The 24,982-nt window shown below is 42.1% G+C and overlaps 1 protein-coding gene and 1 non-coding gene across 2 annotated transcripts; both read left to right on the top strand.

Annotated features, from left to right (window-relative positions):
- The first annotated feature begins 18,833 nt into the window (after positions 1 to 18,833).
- On the top strand, positions 18,834 to 19,008 carry LOC122721645. The gene has a single exon (XR_006348349.1). It is a non-coding gene; the product is annotated as a small nucleolar RNA SNORA76 (small nucleolar RNA).
- A 3,536-nt stretch (positions 19,009 to 22,544) lies between these two features.
- LOC122721515 lies at positions 22,545 to 23,348 on the top strand. The gene is made up of 2 exons (XM_043949368.1): positions 22,545 to 22,799; positions 23,148 to 23,348. Exons 1-2 carry the CDS (start codon positions 22,545 to 22,547, stop codon positions 23,346 to 23,348), a joined length of 456 nt encoding a protein of 151 aa, XP_043805303.1.
- Positions 23,349 to 24,982: the final 1,634 nt, after the last annotated feature.

Genomic DNA, 24,982 nt, shown 5'->3' with positions numbered 1-24,982 from the left:
GTAATACCCGGCTAGACTCCGGTATCGGAATTCCTACCGTCCGGTGGAATCTCGGATGTCGGAAACCTCTAGTAGGGTAGAATCATGTTTTTATAAAATGTTTTAAGGTATTTCATGGTTTTAAGTGAAATGGAAATGAGTTTTTGCATAAAAGCAACCTTGGAGGAAAACTCAGGTTCGGCCGCCGAACCTCAAGTTCGGCCGCCGAACATGCATGCCTTCGGGAGCGCCTTTAGGCCCCCGAAAGCATAAGTGAGAAAAGTCCAGGTTCGGCCGCTGAACCCCAAGTTTGGCCGCCGAACATGGCATGCATGCGGAGGCACGTTCGGCCCCCGAACGTGGCCTGGCCAGCCACTATAAAAGGGTCCCTTAGCCGAAAATGGGCGAGCTTTCTCCCCATTTCCGGCCAAGGTGAGCTCTCCGCCGCCCCTCACCAATCTTGAGTTCTTTCCTTCCCATCTTACTCGATTTTCATGAGTTTTTACTTGGTTTTGAAGATTTTCAAGCTTTGAGCAAAGTTTTGGAGTTTTGAGGTTCAAGAACTCAAAACCTCCCACCTCCGAGTTTAGGACGTCTCTCCCTCGATCTACAAAAGGTAAGAGCCGATCCTAAGCTCATTTTATGTTTAAAGTAAGTTTTATGCAAGATCTATGGGGAAAAATGCATGTTTAGCTTATAGTTAGGTTTATGGGTTTTATATGTGTTTTTGAGCAATGTGAGTTGCTTGTGTGTTGTAGTTGGGGTTTTGATGGTTTGATGCCCCTAGGAGCTTGTATGTTTGCTTTTGTATGATTGAGGAATATTGTAGAATAGGTTTATGCTTGTTTGGATGAGATTGGAGGCATAAATGCATAAGGGAGCCAAGTTTCTGCCCTTTGGCAAAAACCAGGTTCGGCAGCCGAAGGCACTTTCGGCCGCCGAACATGGCTGGGGAGGCAGGCCTTTCGGCTGCCGAAGTTGCCCCCGAAAGGAGACTTTCATCTCTGTCTGGGACTTTCGGCCGCCGAAGGTGCCGCCCAACATGCATGAGTTTCGCCTCTGTCTGGGAGTTTCGGCCGCCGAAGGTGCCGCCGAACCTGCCTGACTTTCGGCTCTGGAGGGACTTTCGGCCGCCGAACCTGCCGCCGAAAGTGCCCTGTCCAGCCATTTCTTGCATGTTTTTATGTAATTGTTTTATGATGTTTTAGGGGGTTTTTGGGGAGTATTTTAGAGTTACGTTTATGTATGTTTGGTCCCTCATTGGAGTCCACCTGTGTAGGTTTGGACCCGAGGAACCGAGGACCCCAGCAGTGAGCCAGCTGCATCAGAGTTTGTCAGAGCTAGCCAGAGGTGAGTGGAATAAACCTTAAGTTTTAAAATAAATGAAATATGAATTTTGAGCATGATCCATGCATCATGAATACCATGAGATATAGTAGGTTGTTTGCATTAGTATTCACGAATATGTTGCATTGCATCTATGATGTTGATGTGGATTGGTTATTGGATGATCCTTTAGTCCTCATATGGCATGATGATGTTACGGCATGATGTGGTATGGAAGTCCAGGTTGTACCCATTCTACGTCCCTGGCACGATGTAAGAGAAAGTCCAGGTTGTACCCATTCTACGTCCCTGGCACATTGGTATGTTATGATATGTTATGTTAAGAGAAAGACCGGTTGTACCCATTCTACGTCCCGGCACAGTTGGACTATGTAGAGGACTATAGGTGACAATACCATCCGAGATGTGTTTTGTTGTGATGTGTTGCATTACATAATGACATGAGATTTTTAAATATATGATTTCACTATTCTGCTCACTGGGCTTTGTAGCTCACCCCTCTCCCCTAACCCCAGATGTGCAGGTACAGGGTAGACTAGGAGGTTAGCCAGAGTTCTGAAGTATGTCTATGTAATAGTTAGATTGTGGACATGACAATTGTACTATGATGTAATGTAAGAGATTACAGTATGTTATGTAATGAGGTATATTGAGGTTATAGATGTGCTTGACCCTATGAGTATTGTAATCCCTTGTTGATGCATGATCTTAAATATTTGATGATACGGATGTTAGCCAACTCAACACATGTATATCGCCCATTGGGGCATTGATGAGATCCCACAGAGGGGTCAAGTTTATGATTATGTTTTAGTGCATGCACAGGTTGAGTTTGGTGTATGAGAAATGAATGAAAGAAAAGTTTAAATTTTTATGTATGATTGTTGATCATGTATGGGATTAAACAGGTTTACAGATTATACGTCAGGCTTGCTACGGGTCCCGGCGGCCTTAAGTCGACCCGGATCCTAGCGCCGGTAGCGGTCCGATTTTTGAGTCGTTACACTATACATCTGCTAACCAACTCCCCAAAACCCCTCTAGAACACCTCAAAACATGCATGCAAAACAAGCAAAGGAAGGCTGGACAGGGCACCTTCGGCAGCCGAATGTCTCCTCCAGAGACGAAAGTTGGGCATGTTCGGCTGCCGAACCTGAGTTCATCCTGAACTCAGCTTCGTGCATAAACCCGCCTCCCACACCTTCCAAGCCGTCCCAACATGCACTTACCCTCTCTACCTCTGTCATAACTCCGACCAACTCCCCAAAACCCCTCTAGAACACCTCAAAACATGCATGCAAAACAAGAAAAGGAAGGCTGGACAGGGCACCTTCGGCAGCACCTTCGGCGGCCGAATGTCTCCTCCAGAGACGAAAGTCGGGCATGTTCGGCGGCCGAATCCTCCTTCGGCTGTCGAACCTGAGTTCATCCTGAACTCAGCTTCGTGCATAAACCCGCCTCCCACACCTTCCAAGCCGTCCCAACATGCACTTACCCTCTCTACCTCTGTCATAACTCCGACCAACTCCCCAAAACCCCTCTAGAACACCTCAAAACATGCATGCAAAACAAGCAAAGGAAGGCTGGACAGGGCACCTTCGGCAGCACCTTCGGCGGCCGAATGTCTCCTCCAGAGACAAAAGTCGGGCATGTTCGGCGGCCGAATCCTCCTTCGGCTGCCGAACCTGAGTTCATCCTGAACTCAGCTTCGTGCATAAACACGCCTCCCACACCTTCCAAGCCGTCCCAACATGCACTTACCCTCTCTACCTCTGTCATAACTCCGACAACAAGCATATAGGAGCTTAAGACCCCTTAAACTCCAACAAACAAGCTCAACAAACAAACATAGAGCACAAAGGGTCCATAAACCCTACTATGCACAACTCATGCAAACTCAAACATTAACTCCCCTTCCCTTCATAAAATTCATAAAAAACAGTATAAACACCAAGGATCTCCATTTACCTCTTGAAGAACAAAGGCTGGTGTGATCCAAACTCAAAGATATGGAGATTCAAGCTCCAAACTTCTCCAAGCTTTCAAACTCTTCAAAAACACATAAACCTTACTTAAAACTTGTTTAACTTTGAAAGATTAGAAGAAAAAACCATGAAAACACTCCAAGGAGATCAAGAACTCACCTGCCAGAAGGAGAGACGAAACCTCCTCTCTGTTTCTGGACTCGGTGCCCTATATAGATGAACAACCGCCTCAGCTTCGGCAGCCGAAACTGCATGCGAAACCATGCAACGTTCGGCGGCCGAACATTGCCTTCGGGGGCCGAATCTAAGGGACTTTCGGCGGCCGAACTTTACCTTCGGCGGCCGAACACGGCAAAATGCCTCCTTGGCCTTTTCTCTTCAAAACTCAATCCTTTTCCATTCTAACCCTTTAAAACACTTGAAAACATTTAGAAAAACTTTCTCTTACCCTTCCAGAGACCTCTGACATCCACGAATTCCACCGGACGGTAGGAATTCCGATGTCTGAATCTAGCCGGGTATTACATTCTTCCCCCCTTTAAGAATATTCGTCCTCGAATGTTCACACAACAAACACAAATGCAAAGAAGCAATTACGGGAAGCCTAACACTTTCCTCTGAGACGAGACACAGATATTACGGGAGTAAAACTCCTGGGTTGGCTATACTTCCTGACTCTGCTGACTCTTAACTATTTCATCTGTGTCCACACTACTCCTGCCTGTACACAGTCAACGTGACTCTTTTCGCTACCCACTGACTTTCTTTTCTCTTTACCTTTTCTCAGCTCTATTCACACTACGCTGGTTATACTAACCTTTGCTTTTCTTTCCTCAACCCGATCAGAGGAGTAACAACTCTAAGGACATGCTAGATGATTTGGCTATAGCTTTAACTCTCTACTTAAGATTGTGACACGTCACAATTCATACAGACATGCCCCGAAATCGAACTCATATTACTGAACTTGGCCTCTATGCCGTGTTCTCTTAAAATCTACACCACTTAGTAGATAATGGGCATGCTTCTCTATTTTTCTGACCTATTCTCCGCTTTTGCTGCGCACTCTGATCCTTGCCCACCTTTCTTCTTCTTTCCTATACTGGTTTTTTGTTTTCTTTAACTCTCTCTCTAACTCGCAACATCTAGTTTCTAACTCTTAGATCTATCGTGGAGAATACACAGCTCCTACTCGCTGTCTCCACAGATCATTAATTCTGCGTGGGAACACCTGTCCTTGGTAGTGATTTTGTCCAACTGCTCACAGTTGTTACAAAATCTCAAGGTTTCATCCTTCGTTTCTCACACCAACACTGGAACATTCCATGGTGAGGTACTAGGTCGGATATACCTTTTCTCTACCAAGCTTCTCTATCATACTCTGACTATGCTCTCTCTCTGCAGGTGCCATCCTGTAGGGTAGAAGGAAAGAAATGGTTCCGCGTCCAGACACCACTTCTATTCCACACTCTGACTTCCTGACAGATGGTAAACCTGACAGCTCACCTGAGAAACATCTAGTACTCACTAGCAACGGGCACTGAGGCTAATTCCCCGATCTGACTACTAAACTCGCTCACAAGAGCTAGAACCCTCTGATAACCTTTCCTGTGTACCTTTGAGCCTGCTGGGCTGACATCAAACCTCTAGGCACCTATACTCTGTCCCTTCCAAGGACTATCTCTGATCCATCCTAGCCTCTGAACTCTTCTACTTTGTCTCTACAGACACAGGTAGTACAATGAGTAAGTAGCCAATCCGCCCTAGAATGACATCAAATAGTCAACTCTAGAACCATAAGGTCAGCTGGATAGTATCTACTCACTACAAACTCTAAACTGCTCTGACTGACTGACTCTGCCTCATATGGATCATACTCGGGTCCACTAACCCAGAGAACACACTCTAAGCCTAGAAGTCATCAAACCCATTCTATAAACAGCTCACTAAGCCACAAGGAAGTAGAAATACGCGGGGTCAAAACAAACAGCATACACATCCGAACATCCACAAGTGAACATACCTGACGTCACTGTGTTCGATGTGATAGCTTCCTACTGAGTCAGGGTGAAGATCCGAGCTAAAGCTAATGGAACTTCCCTCGGGAACTGACTAATGGAAAGGCTAACCCTTTCCTTTGCCTCAACTACCACTTAATCCCAGATTAAACTGAAATCTCCTCCGGAACTTACACTTATTCTTACTCTTTTCTTTCTCTGTTCTATTCTAGTTTACTTACTTTTCTCTTTTTCTTTTCTTTTTTTCTTTTTTTTCTTTTTGTTATTCTTTTTTTTTTCTATGTCTTACTCTGTTCTCTGACTTAGTTATTATCCTTGAGGGCTGCACTCAGAGATGAGAGATCACTCTCCCTATACCTGGATAAAATCCAAGGCCATAGCATCTCATAGCAACACTCTTGAGCATCTTTCCTAGCTCACTAACCACTAGCTACTACTCGTTTGGCTTTTACCATCTCGCTTACTCTACTGTCTCGACACCATTCCTATCTCCCACTCTATTCTCTTCGTAGGTGGTAAACCTGATGATTTGTCTGGGTCACTATCTACAACTTTTCTCTGCTTGGCTATGGGCACTAAAACTGGTTCCTCTCCTGATCTAACTAACTGCTATGCTCTCTGACACAAGCAAGCAACCTCTGATAACCTATCCTGAACAGCTTAAGAGCCTCTAGGGCTGATATCAAACTCCAGGCCTCTCTACACTGTCCCCTCAACAAACTACCTGTGATCCAGCCTGCGCTCTCTAAGCCTGACTACTCTGCCTATCGAAGGCAGGACTATGAGTAGCTAGCCCATCCACCCCTAGACTGACATCAAACAGTCACTCTAGAACCACTAGGTCAGCTGGAAGGCACCTACTCAAAACTCGCACTCAACTCTATTGGCAAACTGACTCTGCCGCTGAGGGATCACACTTGAGTCTATTGACCCAAAGAGGACATTCTAATCCCAGAAGCTATCAAACCCCTACTCTCTATAGCTCTCAAAGCACGAAGGAAAGCGAAACATCAGAGTCTTTCATAGAAGACACATCAAAACATATGGAAGTGAAAAGTACTTGTCACCGCCATGTCCGATGTGTGAGCCTCTTGCTGCGTCAAAGCGAAGATCCGTGCTGGTACTGATGGACCTTCACCTGGGGAACTTGTGGAAGAAGGAGTGATCTCGCTCCCTCTACCTCTGCCCAACGCCATGGCTAGAGCTCCTGGCTGAGTCACTCTGTCTGAGGCTGTCTGCTGGGACAGTGGTCTCAAAGTCGCGGTGGAACACTCACGTGCTTTGTGCCCCTTCTGTCCACTCCTGAAACATGCTGTTGTCCCTACTAGACAGACTCCCTTGTGCGGCCTACCGCACCTCGGACATTTGGAGTTGTTCAAACCAGAGCTCGATCCCTCACCTATTCCCAGACCAGATTTTATCTGCTTCCAGAACTTATTCTTCTTTGATCTCCTGAGGCCTCTACCTCCTTTCTTACTCTTTGTACCAGCCTCATGTAGAGGGGAGAGATTAACATCACTTGTCCCTGCAAGTTTGGCACTAGCTTCCCTCTTCTGTGCCATATCTCCTATATCATGGAAACTCTCCCTTGACCTGTCTGGTAAAACCCCTTCTACAAACTCATGAGCAAACTGCTCCCAAGATAAGCGTTCTACCCTCGAATCCACATATTGGTTGAACCATTCCCTTGCTTTTTCACATTTCAATGTGACCCCTGCCAGCTGAATGGCTCTACTCTCACTGGCTCCCAACTCATCAGTTATCAGCTTAACCATTCTAAGATACTCAACAGGGTCATCACCAGTCTCAAATGTGGGAACATCCAACCTCACATAGTCTGTCATCTGTACCCTACTTTCTCCAGGTGAACTAGGCTTAGATGTTTGGACAACTGGGGCTACTGGTTCTACTGGTGGTGGAGGTGCAACATGCTCTGAGGTAGGGTTTGCTGACCTTGGATAACCAAAGAAAGGTGGAAACATGGTATACTGTGGATATGATGGTGGATATGGCGGGTAAAAGGGAGGATAGGGCATAAAGGTGGGATATGGGTTATACCTAGGAAACTCCGATGTATCACCCATTAGGTACTCTGCCCCCCACGGATAGGGTGGATACTGAGGTGGAACAAATCTCGAGGCCTGAGTACCTCTTTGGGACTCACCCATATCTCCTCCTAACCTGCTCATGCCAAAGCTACCATCTCTGCTCTGCTCATCCTCCTCTACGACTCTCATAAACCCTGACATATCACTTTGAACGACTCCCCTTCGACTCTCATCAACAGACCTTCTAGGGTCCCTTGATCTACCTTCTCTGCTTACACTATCTGATGTTGCCCTTTGCAGAACAGGGTGATGGGCATCCATGCCCTCATTCTCCGGCGGAGCTCCAGTCACTCTAGCAGATCGACGAGTTCCTCTCATTCTGCCTCTGAAAAGCACAACATCACACACAAAAATATCATCAAATGATCCATGTGAGACCACATGAATCCTCAGCACATATAGAACATATCAATAATGCACATGCAGCTCATCATGGCATTTCACATCATCATGCAAGACAGGACTCTACATCCTATCCTAGTGGACATGATTGTACCTATTGTGCTCCCCTTCCTATACCAGACAACACCTCTTTCCGATGTGGAATATCTCTAATCCTTGAACAAAGATGCTCAGCACACCGTACTCTTGAGGCCCTATGCTCTGATACCAATATGTAACAGCCCGGAAACCGGTACCCCTCTGTAACGGTCCGAACCATCACTGGCACTAGGATCCAGATCGGCTTAAGGCCGCCGGGACCCGTAGCAAGCCGACTATACTCTCTGTGTACCTGATAAATCCCATACATGTTACAAAACTACTCAATAATCCTGTAAAACTCTCCAGGCTTAACGACTGCTACTCAGACATGCTAATCTGAAATGGCCCTCAGGGCCTATACCAGTGACTACTATCTGCTGTGGGTCAAGGGATTTAAACCCTTTGAATCTGTAATACAATGCACTAGTATCTCATCAAAGCCATACATTAAGCCTGATACACACATTTCTCATCAAGAAACGTAAAACAGGATTCATGTACAAGAGATTAATCATACATCACACTAGGGAAAGCACAAGTCTATCCAGTATATGACTGTACTTATCTATACATTACAACTAATCTTTATTTACATCATGTCCACTATGCTATTACAAACATACATTCATGCATATCTTTCTTTACTCTTGCTGACTGAGACTTCCCATAGCTATCTCGGAACCTGCAAAACTGGGGTTAAGGGAGTGGGATGAGCTCTAGAGCCCAGTGAGGAGGAACAATAAAAACAGTTCATTAATTATATGCTCTCATGAAGTGCATCACATCACAAACATATCATCTCAAGGATGAACTTGTCACCATAGCCCTCTACATACACAGTAGTATGTCCAACTGTGCCAGGGGCGATTAGGCCTCACCTGGACTACTCTGATCTCTGATCTGACAGACTGTCTGTCTAACCCATAGTACCAGGAGCGACCTGGACTATCCAGGAGCGACCTGGTATGGCTACTACAAGCCATAACTCTGTATCTGCTCTCTATCAAGGGCTAAGGATCATCCAACATTCATCCATACAAATATCATCTTATGCACTGCATCATATTCGTGAATCAAATGCAATACAACCTAATACAAAAACATGGCATTTTATGATGCATGGATCATGCTAGAAGTGTGTCATTTCTGAATTTAAAACATCAAGTTTAGTTCCACTCACCTGTAGCCAAGCAGTGGCTAGCTTTGGGCCAACTCTCACTCTGAAGCAGCTACTACTGCTAAACTCTTCGGTTCCTCGGGTCCAATCCTACAATGGAGGACGCAAATGAGGCACCAAACATACTCTATACATCTGCTAACCAACTCCCCAAAACCCCTCTAGAACACCTCAAAACATGCATGCAAAACAAGAAAAGGAAGGCTGGACAGGGCACCTTCGGCAGCACCTTCGGCGGCCGAATGTCTCCTCCAGAGACGAAAGTCGGGCATGTTCGGCGGCCGAATCCTCCTTCGGCTGTCGAACCTGAGTTCATCCTGAACTCAGCTTCGTGCATAAACCCGCCTCCCACACCTTCCAAGCCGTCCCAACATGCACTTACCCTCTCTACCTCTGTCATAACTCCGACCAACTCCCCAAAACCCCTCTAGAACACCTCAAAACATGCATGCAAAACAAGCAAAGGAAGGCTGGACAGGGCACCTTCGGCAGCACCTTCGGCGGCCGAATGTCTCCTCCAGAGACGAAAGTCGGGCATGTTCGGCGGCCGAATCCTCCTTCGGCTGCCGAACCTGAGTTCATCCTGAACTCAGCTTCGTGCATAAACACGCCTCCCACACCTTCCAAGCCGTCCCAACATGCACTTACCCTCTCTACCTCTGTCATAACTCCGACAACAAGCATATAGGAGCTTAAGACCCCTTAAACTCCAACAAACAAGCTCAACAAACAAACATAGAGCACAAAGGGTCCATAAACCCTACTATGCACAACTCATGCAAACTCAAACATTAACTCCCCTTCCCTTCATAAAATTCATAAAAAACAGTATAAACACCAAGGATCTCCATTTACCTCTTGAAGAACAAAGGCTGGTGTGATCCAAACTCAAAGATATGGAGATTCAAGCTCCAAACTTCTCCAAGCTTTCAAACTCTTCAAAAACACATAAACCTTACTTAAAACTTGTTTAACTTTGAAAGATTAGAAGAAAAAACCATGAAAACACTCCAAGGAGATCAAGAACTCACCTGCCAGAAGGAGAGACGAAACCTCCTCTCTGTTTCTGGACTCGGTGCCCTATATAGATGAACAACCGCCTCAGCTTCGGCAGCCGAAACTGCATGCGAAACCATGCAACGTTCGGCGGCCGAACATTGCCTTCGGGGGCCGAATCTAAGGGACTTTCGGCGGCCGAACTTTACCTTCGGCGGCCGAACACGGCAAAATGCCTCCTTGGCCTTTTCTCTTCAAAACTCAATCCTTTTCCATTCTAACCCTTTAAAACACTTGAAAACATTTAGAAAAACTTTCTCTTACCCTTCCAGAGACCTCTGACATCCACGAATTCCACCGGACGGTAGGAATTCCGATGTCTGAATCTAGCCGGGTATTACAAATAATTTACCATGAAAAGCATCTCCCTGATTGTATTCCCGAGCTCTTCACGAGATCGGGATCGGAAGGACGCTTGCTCCTTGGTAGAACTGGCTAAAAAACCAGTGAGGGCAAGCAGGCGTGGATCCGAGGCCTCTGTAGCTCCGCCGAACATCCGTTCTCTAAGAAATTCGGCGACGGCATTGGCTGGAGATTGAGAGGTGATGTCCGCTACGTTCAAAGTGTCGTTGTCAGTAGAAGACAATAGAGGTACAACAGAAACATCTTTTCCCTTCCCAATAGGAGGAAGGGCAGGAGAAGATCCTTTGGAAGCCCTGGGCTTCTTCTGGGCAGGAGGAGGGGCAGATGTTCCATGAGGTGCTGGACGCTTGTCCCCGGTTTTCCCTACGGGGTCTCCAGACTCAGACCTGACCCCCACAAGGGCAGGGGCATCCCTGGTAGGCGCCTCCAAGACGTCATCCTCCACAAGGACGATCTCTTTCCCCTTCCCAGGGGCCTCCTCATCCTCGGTAATGGGGGACTTAAATTTTCCCTCTGACACCTCTTCAGAAGAATGAGCAAGACCCAACTGTGCTTGTTCAGCGACCTCAGTCTGCTCCACAATGGCTAGAGAAACTTCCCTCACACCCTCTGAAGAAGCTTGAGCAGACTTAGGCTCTTCAGTAGGCTTAATAGTTAAGGCCGACTTGCCACAACTAGATGGCCGAAATGACTTAGAGCCTCGAGAGCTCAGCTTAGGATCTCGAGAGGAAGCCTTGGTAGGAGGTCGGCTAACTTTCTTGGAAGAAGCAACTTGAGCCACCTCTGCAGCGACCTCAGGCACCGAACGCCCAGCCCAAAGGGCATCGAAAATTGCATGCATATTATCTTGAGACAGGACTAAGTTCTTCGGATGCTTGATCTCTTCCATTTTAACGTCAGAAGCTGCAAAAACACGAAACTATAAAGGATTAGCGCATTTTATAATATCATTTACAAAGAAGAAACGGAATCGCTGGACGAGGCACTATACCCGTGTCCCGGATATCCCTAAGATTAGACACGAACATGCACTTCTCGACGTCATACTTCCTCTCAACAGAAGTCTGTCGAAGCAACCCCACCTGCTCAATAAGGCTCAATCGGGGCAGGTCATTGCAGCCCGGAGGAACATCCTCCCAACTTAGGTCCACTTCCCATGATAAGGCGGATTCTAATTTCAGCTCCGCCACAAGGAAATTCTCAACCCATCCCTTTATGGAATCCTTGTAGCCTGTGAAAAGAGACAACCCACTACGGGGGGAAAAATAATAGAAATTCTGAACCGCCCTAACGAGACGGAAGAAAGTGACGAACAGACAGGCCGTGGGTGTGAAACCCCAGTTTCGGTAGATGGATTCGAAACAACTCATGAACAGAATAGAATTTGGGGATAACATCCGGGGGCTTACTCCGAAGTATTGGAAAACCTCGACAAAAAAAGGAGTAAAAGGGAAAGGTAGACCGAAATCCCTCTGTTTGAGGAAAAAGACTATACAACGCCCCCTCTGGGGATCCATCAAACCAGGGGGGGAGGGTTTGGAAGAACTATCCTTTCATTTTGGAAAGGAGCTCGAATAAGATAAAGCGGAGTATCTAAATACCTCCGAGAAATATGTTTATTTATGGTAGAAGAAGTGATATGCGACCTAAGATTAGCGACATCCGGAAGCTTTGGACCCTCCATGGAAGAACAAAGAAGCGTACCTGAAAACGTAATAGGGTGGAAAAAGCAGAAGAAGTTGCAGGAAAACAGAGAGCAGAAGAGAGCGAGTTTCTTCAGAAGACAGGGAGAATTCGAAGTGAAAGGCAATAATGAGATGAAACGTTGTTCTGAGCAGTTTTGTCTTGGAGCGGCGCGATCATTAATTGCTCTCGAAGTTTACCCTCTCAACGGTTAGATAATAACCGGCGAGAAGGTAAAGGGGCAAGGAGATGACCGCTGGGCTTCTCCACCCCTACAAAGGGCCAGGCCCACGACAATAGCCCATCAGCCGAAGGCCCACACGCTATCTACATAAGATAAACCCAAATTGTCAAAACCTTGAGACCGAGCTCCAATTGAATCTCTCGCTCAGGACGACCTGACACACAAAATGCACATCATCACCGCTCAGGCAGTAAAAACTAAGGAAAAAGAGTAAGTCATAGAAAGACCCAAGGAGACAAACAGGGGGAAGCATGATAAAGGTCAGACCAGCCTATCACCTAAGAAGGATCATCATTAAACAAAGGCCAGGAGCCCAGAACGAAGTGATGAAGACGCCTCGGAATCCTACAAAGTTATGGGTCAGAAGCTCAACCCATTGATTAAAAGCAAAGCTCACTGGTCGGTTAGTCCAGCTCGGAAAAAGTAAATTGAAAGCTAAGGGAACTTAGAGCTCGGCTCATTGAACGCAGACAAAGCTCACAGGTCGGTTAGTCCAGCTCGGAAAAAGTAAATTGAAAGTTATGGGTCAGAAGCTCAACCCCTTGATTAAAAGCAGAGCTCGCAGGTCGGTTAGTCTCGCTTGGATAAAGTAAACCGAAAGCGAGCTCGCAGGTCGGTTGGTACAGCTCAGAAAGAGTAAACTGAAAACTCAGACTGGCTAAATGGATTATGGGTCGGATCAATTAAAAGGCAAGAAGGAAAAAACAATATCGTAGACTTCTCAGAGAAAACCACGAAGAAAACAGTCTCAACATCTCATTCATAATAAAGAAGGAACAGTTCAGATATGAACGAAAAAATGAAAGTTTCATTACAGCACGTTACGAATACCCACATTACAGAATAAAAAGCTATCCTCAGAGGATTTACATGACCAGGTACATCATCTATGTTTACATCACTATCACCTATCACACTATCCTAGTTTTCGATACAGAGGAACTCCCGGATACGGAAAACGAGCCCTGTAGGCCGGCCGAGTTCTGCTTCGTTATTATAGGGGAACTGAATAAGTTGATTCCCACAAGAATTTCTCACTGTTCCCTTATAGGCAAACATTCGGTTGCCCAAGTGTGATTCACGGTACATACGAACAAGCTCAGATATTATATGCTGTTCGTATATCACGCATGAAAAACATAAGTCTTCGAGTTACGGCTTCAAGAAGATCACAGAGCATATATTCTGACTGAGTGCAGCAGATCTCAGCCTCTCATAATACAGGTATTCCACACCAAAGGGGACAATAAATTGATCATTTTCGCCACCTCCATTTATATCAAAAGCAGACAACAGGGGCATCGAGGAAATTTCCTTCTTGAAGGAAGGTAAAGTCAAAGCAGACCTCTCAACAGCCCATAGCCTCTTTGGAGCTCGAACAACAACTAGAGGAGGAGGCCAGCCAGACGATCTGGGTAAAACAGTTTCAACGACCTGCCAAATGGACCTACCCATCAACCGCTCTACTAGGAGAACCGCTGAAGCAACCTTCAGACTCCCTCGAGGTAATATCAGATTTTCAAGAGGTTTGGACTGACCCATCTTTATCTCAGGTACTGCAAAAAGTTCCAAACAGAGATAAGTCAGGATAATCTTTTGTCAAGATAATGAAAGCAAGATTAGAGCAAACCTCTGGGGCAACAAAACAATGAAGCCCCAGGCTCACCTCAATCCGTTTGAAGAAGGCATCAAATAGGTCCTTTGCAGAAAAAACAGGAGAATCTCGCTGGAAGAAGGAAATAGACAGAGGGCTGGAAAGAAAGACCCCCTTTCTCCGACAAACAACTCCTCTTCACTCTTAGGCCCTTTCTCCGACAAAGGGCCTAAGAGTGAAGAGGAGTTGACGCTGATATATACTCAAAATCTGAAGTCTTAGCACAAAGTAAAGTAACTCTAGACTTTGAGCCCGCGATGTCAGGATCTTTAAAAGATGTTCATGGAAAAGGAAAAAAGGCATGTCCAGGCGATAATGACAGGAAAGTAAAAAGAGCAGAGTATACGAGAGGTAAGGAAAGACCAGAAAGGGAAAAAGGCAGATAGGATTCAAGAAATGAGGAGTGACAAAAAGATGAAAGGGAGTTATGAAGGCAGCTACACACGAACAGGCGCAGTCATAATGGTTCTCGATATTCACCCCCTCAGCAGTCGGAGCAATAACTGCCAAGAAGGTGAAGGGGCAATTGATGACCGCTGGATTTCTCTACCCCCAATCCTGGGCCTAGATTACGGCCACGGCCCATGAAAGGAAGGCCCGCACGCCCTCTCAAGTAAAACAGGCCCGGATCACCAGATCCCTGAGGCCGGACTCCACCAGATCCTTCCTCATCGAGATCGGCCCAGCCCGTATAACCTCCCCAAAGATTCCTTCTCCTTCTGGGTTCAGCGTCCGGCCCAGCTCTCGGCCCAGCCCAGAATCCAGAACGAGACTCGTTATACAGCCTGGCAGATCCGCTCGAGTGTACGCACGGGGGAGAATCAGAGGCCGTTACGCATGGAGCAGGCGTTGATATCCTCGTACGCCCATATCTGTATGGCAGAGACGCGTGGTCCAATCATGGGAGAGCCGTTATACGTCACCAGCAAGCAGGAAGAAAAGGATAAAAGGGATACCCCTTTAGGGGGATAGGCCAAACTTTATTCTTCAATACAAAAACCCTTGTAAAACCCTATTCTATTGGATCTCAGATCATCAGTTTCCACTAGCAATGACTCTAAAATTTGATGGGTGTCGAATCCAACAAAAATAAATCCTGCTCCCTTCAACAATTATGAATTGCAAATATGGTGAGTAGGGTCGAATTCACAGAGAACGGGTTAACTATTATTTTTTATGAGAACGGATGTAGAAGGATATGAATGACAACCAATGACCTAACGACCTCACTAACGAACTGATGACTGACCTAATGCCCTTATGATCAATTTATCTTCACAACAGATCGACGATCTGATGACCTCACTACTGAATTGATGACTTGACGACATGATGACCTTACGAATTGTCGGTTTGACGACTTGATGACCGAGCTGACGACCTTATGACAGACTAATCTAATGACTTTATGACCTAACTATCGACATCAACAGACTTATGAAACGACTATCAACCTAATGATTATCGACCTGATGACCAACCACCTGATTACTTGCTGACTTGATGATCTAAGGATCTTACTATCGACCTGACGACTATTGACCTAATGACTATCGACTCAGCGATTGAACTGATGACCAAACTGACGACTGTCGACCTAATGACTATCTACCTCTCAACCAACCACCCGATTACCTAATGATCTGACGACCTAATGATCTAATGAGTTGACGATTTGATGACCAACTGACCTAATGACTAAACTAGCTTCCTGATGACTTGATGACCTAACGACCTGACAATCTTATGACCGACTTCATAATAGAGCAAATTAAACTATAAATAAAAGGAGGTTGGATTAAAGAGATTTAATTGGATGTAAAAGTAAACTAATTAAGAAGCAAATAATTAAAGAGATTAATCAGATTAAGAAAATATCTAGTTTCAGAAATATCTTGGTGTTAATTCTCATAATTGATCATATATACAAGGATGTCCAAATTAATTTTTGGTCAGCCAGTTATAGCTGTTGACACATCCTAATAACCTAATATTCCCTTAGATAATAGATTAAAAAGGATCAGCTCATTAATTAGCCCCTAATCAATAAATAACCACATGATCAACTCAATGAGATTTAATTTGATAACATTAAAAATTAAAAAGACCTGATTCTGACCAAGAAGCTTACTCAGCGCGGCTATGAAATTAAAATATGTTATTCTACAATAAAACATTGTTTGTCACAAGTATCAAACTCACAAGTGATTAAAGATTTAATGAATGTGAATGATTGTATACTATTTACTCAATTGAACAATTAGCCAGATTGTATCAACTAGAATAAATAAGATTAGCTACTGAATCTCATGTTACAACCAACAAAAAGTGAAGTATCGGAAGATTCAAAAGCTGAAAAACTAACTGTCCAATTCAACGAACCTGTCTCTTTTTAAAATGAAAATCTTAAACCAAAGAGGAATAAAAGAAATTCCCTTTAAAATCGAAAATGACAATCCAAAATTTCCTATTTTTTCTAAAATCATTTCTTTCCAAATTGGTTTCTTGAATTTAATAGACAACTAAATTTAGAAATCCCTTGATATTGCATAAGTCATGTCCAAAGTCTATGTATGCCTTGTCCAAGGTCTGTGTATGCCTTGCCCAAGGTTTATAACTCTATTCACTTCTCAGTATAAGTCATTTGATATAATCTGTGCCCACAGTGTGAGACGTGTTCAAAACTTGCTTCGCGACTCCACCTCTAATTTTTATCTAAAACTTTCAATTAAGAGATTTTTTTTTCAAAAAGTACAGAATCTGTTAATATTGCAAAAACAAAAGTAATATCCACAATTCAGTATAATCAACTCCAATTCTATAAGAAAAATGTGTACTAAATAAGCAAAATTTACACCTTATCATACATATATATACATATTTTTTATTTTATTTTATTTTTTTTATTTTCTTCTACCAAATTTACACTACATACTCCAGGACCATCCTTCGACCATTTCTATGTGAAGTAAGGTCAGGATTGCGTTCTTCTGCCAAAGGTTTCAACTTCTACGACCAGCCCATACATGCAATTACATACTCGTTAGGAAAAGCCGTGCATTGTCCTGTTGATGTCCATGGCATTAATTATCCTCTTAATTTATTTTTATTTGTTTATGAACTATAATTTTTTTAAATAAAATTAATTATTTATATAAAAAATAAATTAACAAGTGTTGAATTTGTGGTTTAGCATTTTTCTCTCTGTAAAGTTCAGATTTCGATCCTTACAAATAAGAAATGATAATGGAAAGTCTAAAAATTATATACATTAAGTGATAGATCATAAATATTATTACAAATTGTTTAGATCGTCTGCCTCATATGAATTTATGCATAAGCCACACTAGGGTAATTCAACTGTTGATTTCTTAACTAAACAAAATGTTTCTCGCGATGGTGATTCAGTAGCTAAGAAGAAGATTGTAATTTAATGCCAAAGCATGTGACACACTTGTTAAATTCCTATTTCATATATAGTGAAAAATAAAATAAATTTCGTGAAAGGTGTTTGAGACATGATCCCATACGCAAGTGCAAGAAAATCTATGTGAAAATAAGTTTGAAGATCGATTTTTGATAAGCTAAATAAATTTTATTAGTAAAAAGAAAAAAGAAAAAAGGATAAATGGATGAACTGAACCAACACATACTGACAAAATGAACAACAGCCCCACAATAAAAATCTAACCCATTAATCAATGACGTTGCTGGTAATACTTTAATGAAGGGATAAAAAACGTATCTAAGCGCTTGTTATTCAATTATTTAATTTATTTAAAAATTTGTAATTTAATTTTATGTTAAAATAATATTTTATAGTGTAAATTTTATATTAATATAAATTAAAAAATTGCTGTTATTTATAAATGGCATAATATTATAAAATATTAAAATTTAAAATTGAACCGTATATTCTAAATTAACACCACAAAAAAACAGGCTATCAGCGACGGATTTAGCGACGGAAATTACTTCCGTCGGAAAAGAAAATTTTAGCGACGGAATTAGCGACGGATGAGCGACGAATACTAAATGTGTATATTTCTGATGGATTAGCGACGGATTTTTAAAATTTTAGCGACGGAATTTATTCCGTCGCTAATCCGTCAGAAAATATGAAAAATATAAAAAAAAAACATAATCCATCTCTTTCATCCCCCCTTTAATTTCAGCCGTCCTCTCTCCTCTCCTCTCCTTGACGCCCCACCCTTGTCCGTGCCGCAATCACCGTCGCCGCTGCCGTCGCTGCTAATCCCGCTAGTGTCGCCACTACTGGACGCTCCTCTCGCCACCACAACAGTTGCCGCTCCAGTTGCCGCTGCCGCTGCCGCTCCAGCTGCCGCTCGCCACTGCCTATCAGGTGAGTGTCTAGTTTGAGTTTTAGTTTCTTTTTTATTATATCATTAGAATTTTGAGTTGTGCTTTTTAAATATGTTATGATATAATGAAAATATAATTCATTTAGTTATAAATTTAGATTAATCAAAATATATATTTAGTTTTACTAATTATATTTTAAAAAAATTATTGAAATTGGTCAAGATTTGAGCTAGCTGAACTCAAAAAAACAATGATATGGCAATAAAGGTTCCATGGAAATTTTATATGATAATTAATTGCCTTCATTTCTTTCAATTTTTTTAAAAAAATAATAATAATAAAGGAATTGAAGGTGAGCTACTGCTGTGCACAGCAGCACCTGATGTGCAGCATGCTGTGCAGCAGTTGGTGCTGCTGCACACAGCAGCAATTGGTGCTGCTGTGCAGCAGGAGTTGGTGCTGCTGTGCAGCAGCACTTGCTGCTGCACACAGCAGCAGTTGGTGCTGCTGTGCAGCAGGAGTTGGTGCTGCTGTGCAGCAGCACTTGCTGCTGCACACAGCAGCAGTTGCAGCGCAGCAGCAACATGTGCTGCTGTGCAGCAGCAAGTCCTGCTGCACACAGCAGCAACATATATTAAAATACACTACAAAAAAACAGGGTATCAGTGACGGATATTTCCGTCGCTGAAAGAAAAAAATCCGTCGCTGAAACTTTCAGCAATGGATTTGCGACGAACTCAAGTCCGTCGCTTAAAGTCATGTCGCTAATTTTTTCCGACGGATTACAATTCCGTCGGAAATATTAGCGACGGATTTAAACTCCGTTGGAAAAATTTATAACGGTTTTCCGACGGAAAATTCAGTCGGAAAAATTTAGCGACGAAAAACGTTTGTCGCTAAATCCGTCGGAAATTCTAATTCATCCGATGAACATTCTGTTGCTAATTCGTCGGAAATAATTAGCGACGGAAATTTTCCGTCGGAAATATTAACACATTTTAAAAAAATTTTCTCACAAATCCGTCGCTAATCCGTCGCTAATATGTTAAAATTCAATCACAAAAAATAATTCCCTGTTTTTATTTAGATATTCCCTGTATAATCAAATAATTTATAAGTAAGAATCATATTAAATATAAATCAAATATCATTCATAATAATTATAAGTAATGTTCATAATACTTAACAATCGTCATAAAATTTAAAATAAATCAATAATACTTAACAATGTTCATAAAACTAAAAACTAATCTATGAATTTGTTGAATCATCTGATAGAGAAGTACAATCTGCAGTTGGATTATCTGTTTCATTCATAGAGAGCTGCTGGCTATGTCCTCTACCTCTAGATGATACTATCTCTGCAGTTGGATTATCTTTTTGACTTTTTTCTTCAAGTCAAAGAGGTATCTAGTAAAAGAATAATTAGACTGTTAGTTGATTTATTTGACATTTATTTACAATACACCATATGTAAAGATTTAGTGTTGTATTTACCGTTCAAAGGGATACATCCAACGATATTGCACAGGTCCACCTACTTTTGCCTCGTATGCCAAGTGAATAGGTAAATGCTCCATTGAGTCAAAGAAACCAGGTGGGAATATCTTCTCCAACTTGCAAATGCTCTCAACAATATTTTTCTCTAAGATATTCATATTTTCTTCTGTGAGTGTGGTTGCAGTTATGTCTCTAAAAAAATGACTCAACTCAGTCAAAGCATCCCAAACCGCTTTAGGCAATATGTCACGAAATGCAATTGGTATCAGTCTTTGCATCAATATGTGGCAATCATGACTTTTTAATCCATAAAATTTACAATCATTCACACTAACAGACTGAGCAATGTTCGAAGCATAGCCGTCAGGTAACCTCAAATCCTTAAGCCACTGACAAATTGACCGTTTCTGTTCTTTATTCAAAGAATAAGTGGCTTTAGGTTTGTATACTTTACAATTATTATACAACAATTCTAACTCAGGACGATTGCAATAGACTTTTAAATCTTGTCGTGCCTTGATATTGTCCTTTGATTTTCCATTCACATCCATAACTGTGTAGAATATATTATCAAACACATTCTTTTCTATATGCATAACATCCAAATTATGTCGAAGTAAATTTGATTGCCAATATGGAAGCTCCCAAAATATACTCTTTTTTACCCAGTTATGCTGTACTCCAAACCCCGGTATAGTTTGCTTGCCAGTAGTTGTTCCAAACACAACATCACTCAACAAATTAACTCGATGTTGTATAACATCACCTGTCATACGAGGAGGAGGAGGAGTTTTTTCTATGAAACCTTTTTTAAATTTATCTTTCTGTCTTCGATATGGATGGTTAATAGGAAGGAATTGACGATGACAATCAAAAAAAGATGGCTTCCCACTGTGCTGAAGTACAAAGGCCTTACTATTTTCCATACAATATGGACATGGCATTCTACCATGTGTGCTCCATCCAGATAACATACCATATGCAGGAAAATCACTTATTGTCCATAACAGTGCTGCTTTCATTTGAAAGTTTTGGTTAGAATTAGCATCATGAGTCCAAACTCCTTCATGCCACAATATTTTCAACTCATCAATCAAAGGCCTCAAAAAAAATCCAAGCTTTTTCCAGGGCTTTTAGGACCTGGAATTACCATATTCAGAAACATGTAAGGTTTTTTCTTTGCCATCCATGGAGGTAAATTGTAAACTACAACAATTACGGGCCAACAAGAATACGGCTTAGACCGTTGTCCAAAAGGGTTGAATCCATCAGTACATAATCCAAGCCGAACATTTCTTGGATCAGATGCAAACCAAGAGTGGGTGCGATCAAAATGTTTCCATGCCTCACTATCAACAGGATGCACCATACTACCATCTACATGTTAGTTAGAAGCATGCCAAACCATATGCTGAGCAGTTTTGGATGACATAAAAAGTCTTTGGAGTCTGGGAATTAAAGGCAGATATCGCAACACTTTAAATGGTCTCTTTTTCCGTCGCCCCACAAATGATTGTATTGGTTTATATCGAGGGTGACCACATATTGTACATGATGTTCTGTCGATGTTTTCTTGAAAGTACAACATACAATTGTTTACACAAACATCGATTTTTGTATAACCAAGGCCTAGAGTGGACATCATCTTCTTCGTATTATAAAAATTATCCGGTAAGAGGTTTCCTTCTGGTAGCATACTTTTTACTGTTCCCATAAACTTATCAAAACAACTATGACTGATGTGAAATTCTGACATTAAGTTCAATAATTGAGATACAGCAGATAACTTGGTATGATTATTGCAGCCTTCCCATAACGGCACATCCGCATCATGTAACAATTCATAGAATTTTGAAACTTCTAAATTCTGTTCCATGGTTTGATTGTCCATTTCAGAATTACCAACTCCAAATGTACCACAATTTATATCCATTGCTTCTATGACCATGCTTCTATAATCATTGACATTGTTGGTTGTAGCAAGATAATCAGTAGACTGTTCCTCAAGTTGTTCAGAATTTATTTCATGAGTGATAGATTCACCATGCGCAATCCACTTAGTATACCCTCCAACAAATCCATTTTTGCAAAGATGATAAGTAACATATTGCCTATTTTGAAATTTTCTATTCTGACACTTAGAACATGGACAACGAATTTTATCTTGGCATATAAACTGTACTTGTGAATAGGCAAAATTTAGAAATGTCTCTACTCCAATCTCAAATTCAGAATTAAGGAAGCCATTTTGATCTAGTCGCTCATACATCCAACTACGATCTACCGACATGATAAATATATTCTGAAATATAAACAAATTCAACTCTAATTATATACTAATTTAACAAATCAAACACACTAATCAATTTAACAATACATATCAAAATAGAGCCGAACTATACATATCAAAAGTTATAAAAATGAGTTATAAAAAAACTGAATAATTTTTCATATAAATGTTTACAATAATTAAAAAAATTACAAAATAAAGGTGTATCTGCTGCTGCACAATAATTAAAAAAATTACAAAAAAATTACAAAAGAAAGGTGCAGCAGCATTTGCTGCTGTGCAGCAGCAACTGCTGCTGCACACAGGAGCAACTGCTGCTGCACACAGCAGCAACATGTGCTGCTGTGCAGCAGCAAGTGCTGCTGCACAACAGCAGCAAATGCTGTTGTGTGCAGCAGCACCTGCTGCTGCTGATGCTGCTGTGTGCAGCAGGACTTGCTGCTGTGTGCAGCAGCAACTACTGCTGCACAGCGCAGCAGGTGCTACTGCACACAGTAGCATCAGCAGCAGCAGGTGCTGCTATGTGCAGCAGCACCAACTGCTGCTGTGTGCAGCAGCACCAACTGCTGCACAGCATGCTGCACATCAGGTGCTGTTGTGCACAGCAGTAGCTCACCTTTAATTCCTTTATTATTTTTTTTAAAAAAAAAATTGAAAGAAATGAAGGCAATTAATTATCATATAAAATTTCCATGGAACCTTTATTGCCATATCATTGTTTCTTTTGAGTTCAGCTAGCTCAAATCTTGACCAATTTCAATAATTTTTTAAAATATAATTAGTAAAACTAAAGATATATTTTGATTAATCTAAATTTATAACTAAATGAATTATATTTTCATTATATCATAACATATTTAGAAAGCACAACTCAAAATTCTAATGATATAATAAAAAAGAAACTAAAACTCAAACTAGACACTCACCTGATAGGCAGTGGCAAGCGGCAGCTGGAGCGGCAGTTGGAGCGGCAGCTGGAGCGGCAACGGTTGTGGTGGCGAGAGGAGCGTCCAATAGTGGCGACACTAGCGGGATTAGCAGCGACGGCAGCGGCGACGGTGATTGCGGCGCGGACAAGGGTGGGGCGTCAAGGAGAGGAGAGGAGAGGAGAGGAGAGGAGAGGAGAGAGGACGGCTGAAATTAAAGGGGGGATGAAAGAGATGGATTAGGTTTTTTTTTTATATTTTTCATATTTTCTGACGGATTAGCGACGGAATAAATTCCGTCGCTAAAATTTTAAAAATCCGTCGCTAATCCGTCAAAAATATACACATTTAGTATTCGTCGCTGATCCGTCGCTAAAATTTTCTTTTCCGACGGAAGTAATTTCCGTTGCTAAATCCGTCGCTGATAGCCTGTTTTTTTGTGGTGATAATTACTATTATATTCTTATAATTTTACCTAATTAATTAAAATATTTTTATGTTTTATAAATTAGATTAAAATATCTCTATAATTTAATTCCATTAATATTGAAGAATAACCATCTAAATTTAAGCATTTATAAAATTTTTTAATTATAAAATTAACTCTACACTCTCCTTATTCTATCTCAATCTTAAAAATTCCAGAGCCTCAAACTTTTGAGATTCGTTCATGCTGGGTTGTAGAAGGAGCCTTGACTTCCCTAGAGCACCGAAAATTCCAAAATCTCAAACCCCAGCATTGAAGCTTTCTTGACTTTCAGGCAAGTAAATTTATCATTCACTGGATAGTTGCAGACTTGCAGTCTTACTTCACCATCACATGGGATATACCCCTACGATATATGGCTTGTCTTTGACAGGAGCATTGATGGCTTTAAGCTTGTTGTCGCCAACTCATTGCTTCTACAGCTCCATAACCAAGGAGAAGCAGCACATACAGCTACTTTATGCATATTCATTTAAACTTCTGGAGTTTGCTTGTATAATAAAGGGTCATTGGAATCAGCAAGAAATGAACAAAACTAAAGAAGATGGGTGTTGTTACTAGATGCTTAAACTTTAATTTTTGGTGGCGATGTAACAGAAAATAAAAAAATAAAAAAAGAGAAGAAAAAGAAAAGAAGAAGAAACACAGAGAGTTTGACGAGTTCAAATCAATTTTTTGGATCGTTCTACGTCTCAAAAGAGTGAATCCTTCATTCATGATGAGTTATAGAGAGAGAACAACTACACACAAGCACAGCTCGATTACATATCAACAATAACAGAGAAAAACAATCTTGACACTCTTGACACTTTTTACACTTTGCGCACTTTTTTACCTTTTCACATTCAAAATACCTGGACGTCTTCTCCTTAAATAGCAGACTCAACGACTTTGGCCCCCAAAATAATAGACTAAAAAACCCCTTAGATCTTTTACATGAAGACGGAAAAACAACACGTTGTCGTTCCTTTTAATCCTCTTAGACGTTTCGACTTATTTAAAGAATCCACGTGTCAGACCTTCCGAGCACTTCAAGGAATCCATGCATTCTAACCTTTCGAGCATTCTGAACTTTCACATCCGGGCTACTCTTGCCCTGGAGAGTCCTCAGGCTTCCGAGCTACTCTTACCCTCCAACTTTCTAGGCTTCCAAACTCTCAAGCCTTAGCGAGTCTTCGAGCCTCCAGGCTTTCTTTCCTGACTTGCAAGCTTCCGAGTATCCGAGCTCTTTTGGACACTTGGCCTGCCTTGACGAGCACCCAGTCTTCACCAACCTGCAAGCATCCCAGGCACTCCAGCCCTTCTTTCATCAGGCCTGCATTGCTTAGCCCTACTTCCATTAGGCAGGTTGGCTCTTTC

This window comes from Manihot esculenta, chromosome 13 (genome assembly GCF_001659605.2).
Source record: "Manihot esculenta cultivar AM560-2 chromosome 13, M.esculenta_v8, whole genome shotgun sequence".
NCBI classification, from domain to species: Eukaryota; Viridiplantae; Streptophyta; class Magnoliopsida; order Malpighiales; family Euphorbiaceae; genus Manihot; species Manihot esculenta.
Note: the sequence above shows the minus strand (reverse complement) of the source record. Positions and strands in the feature narration are given on the sequence as shown.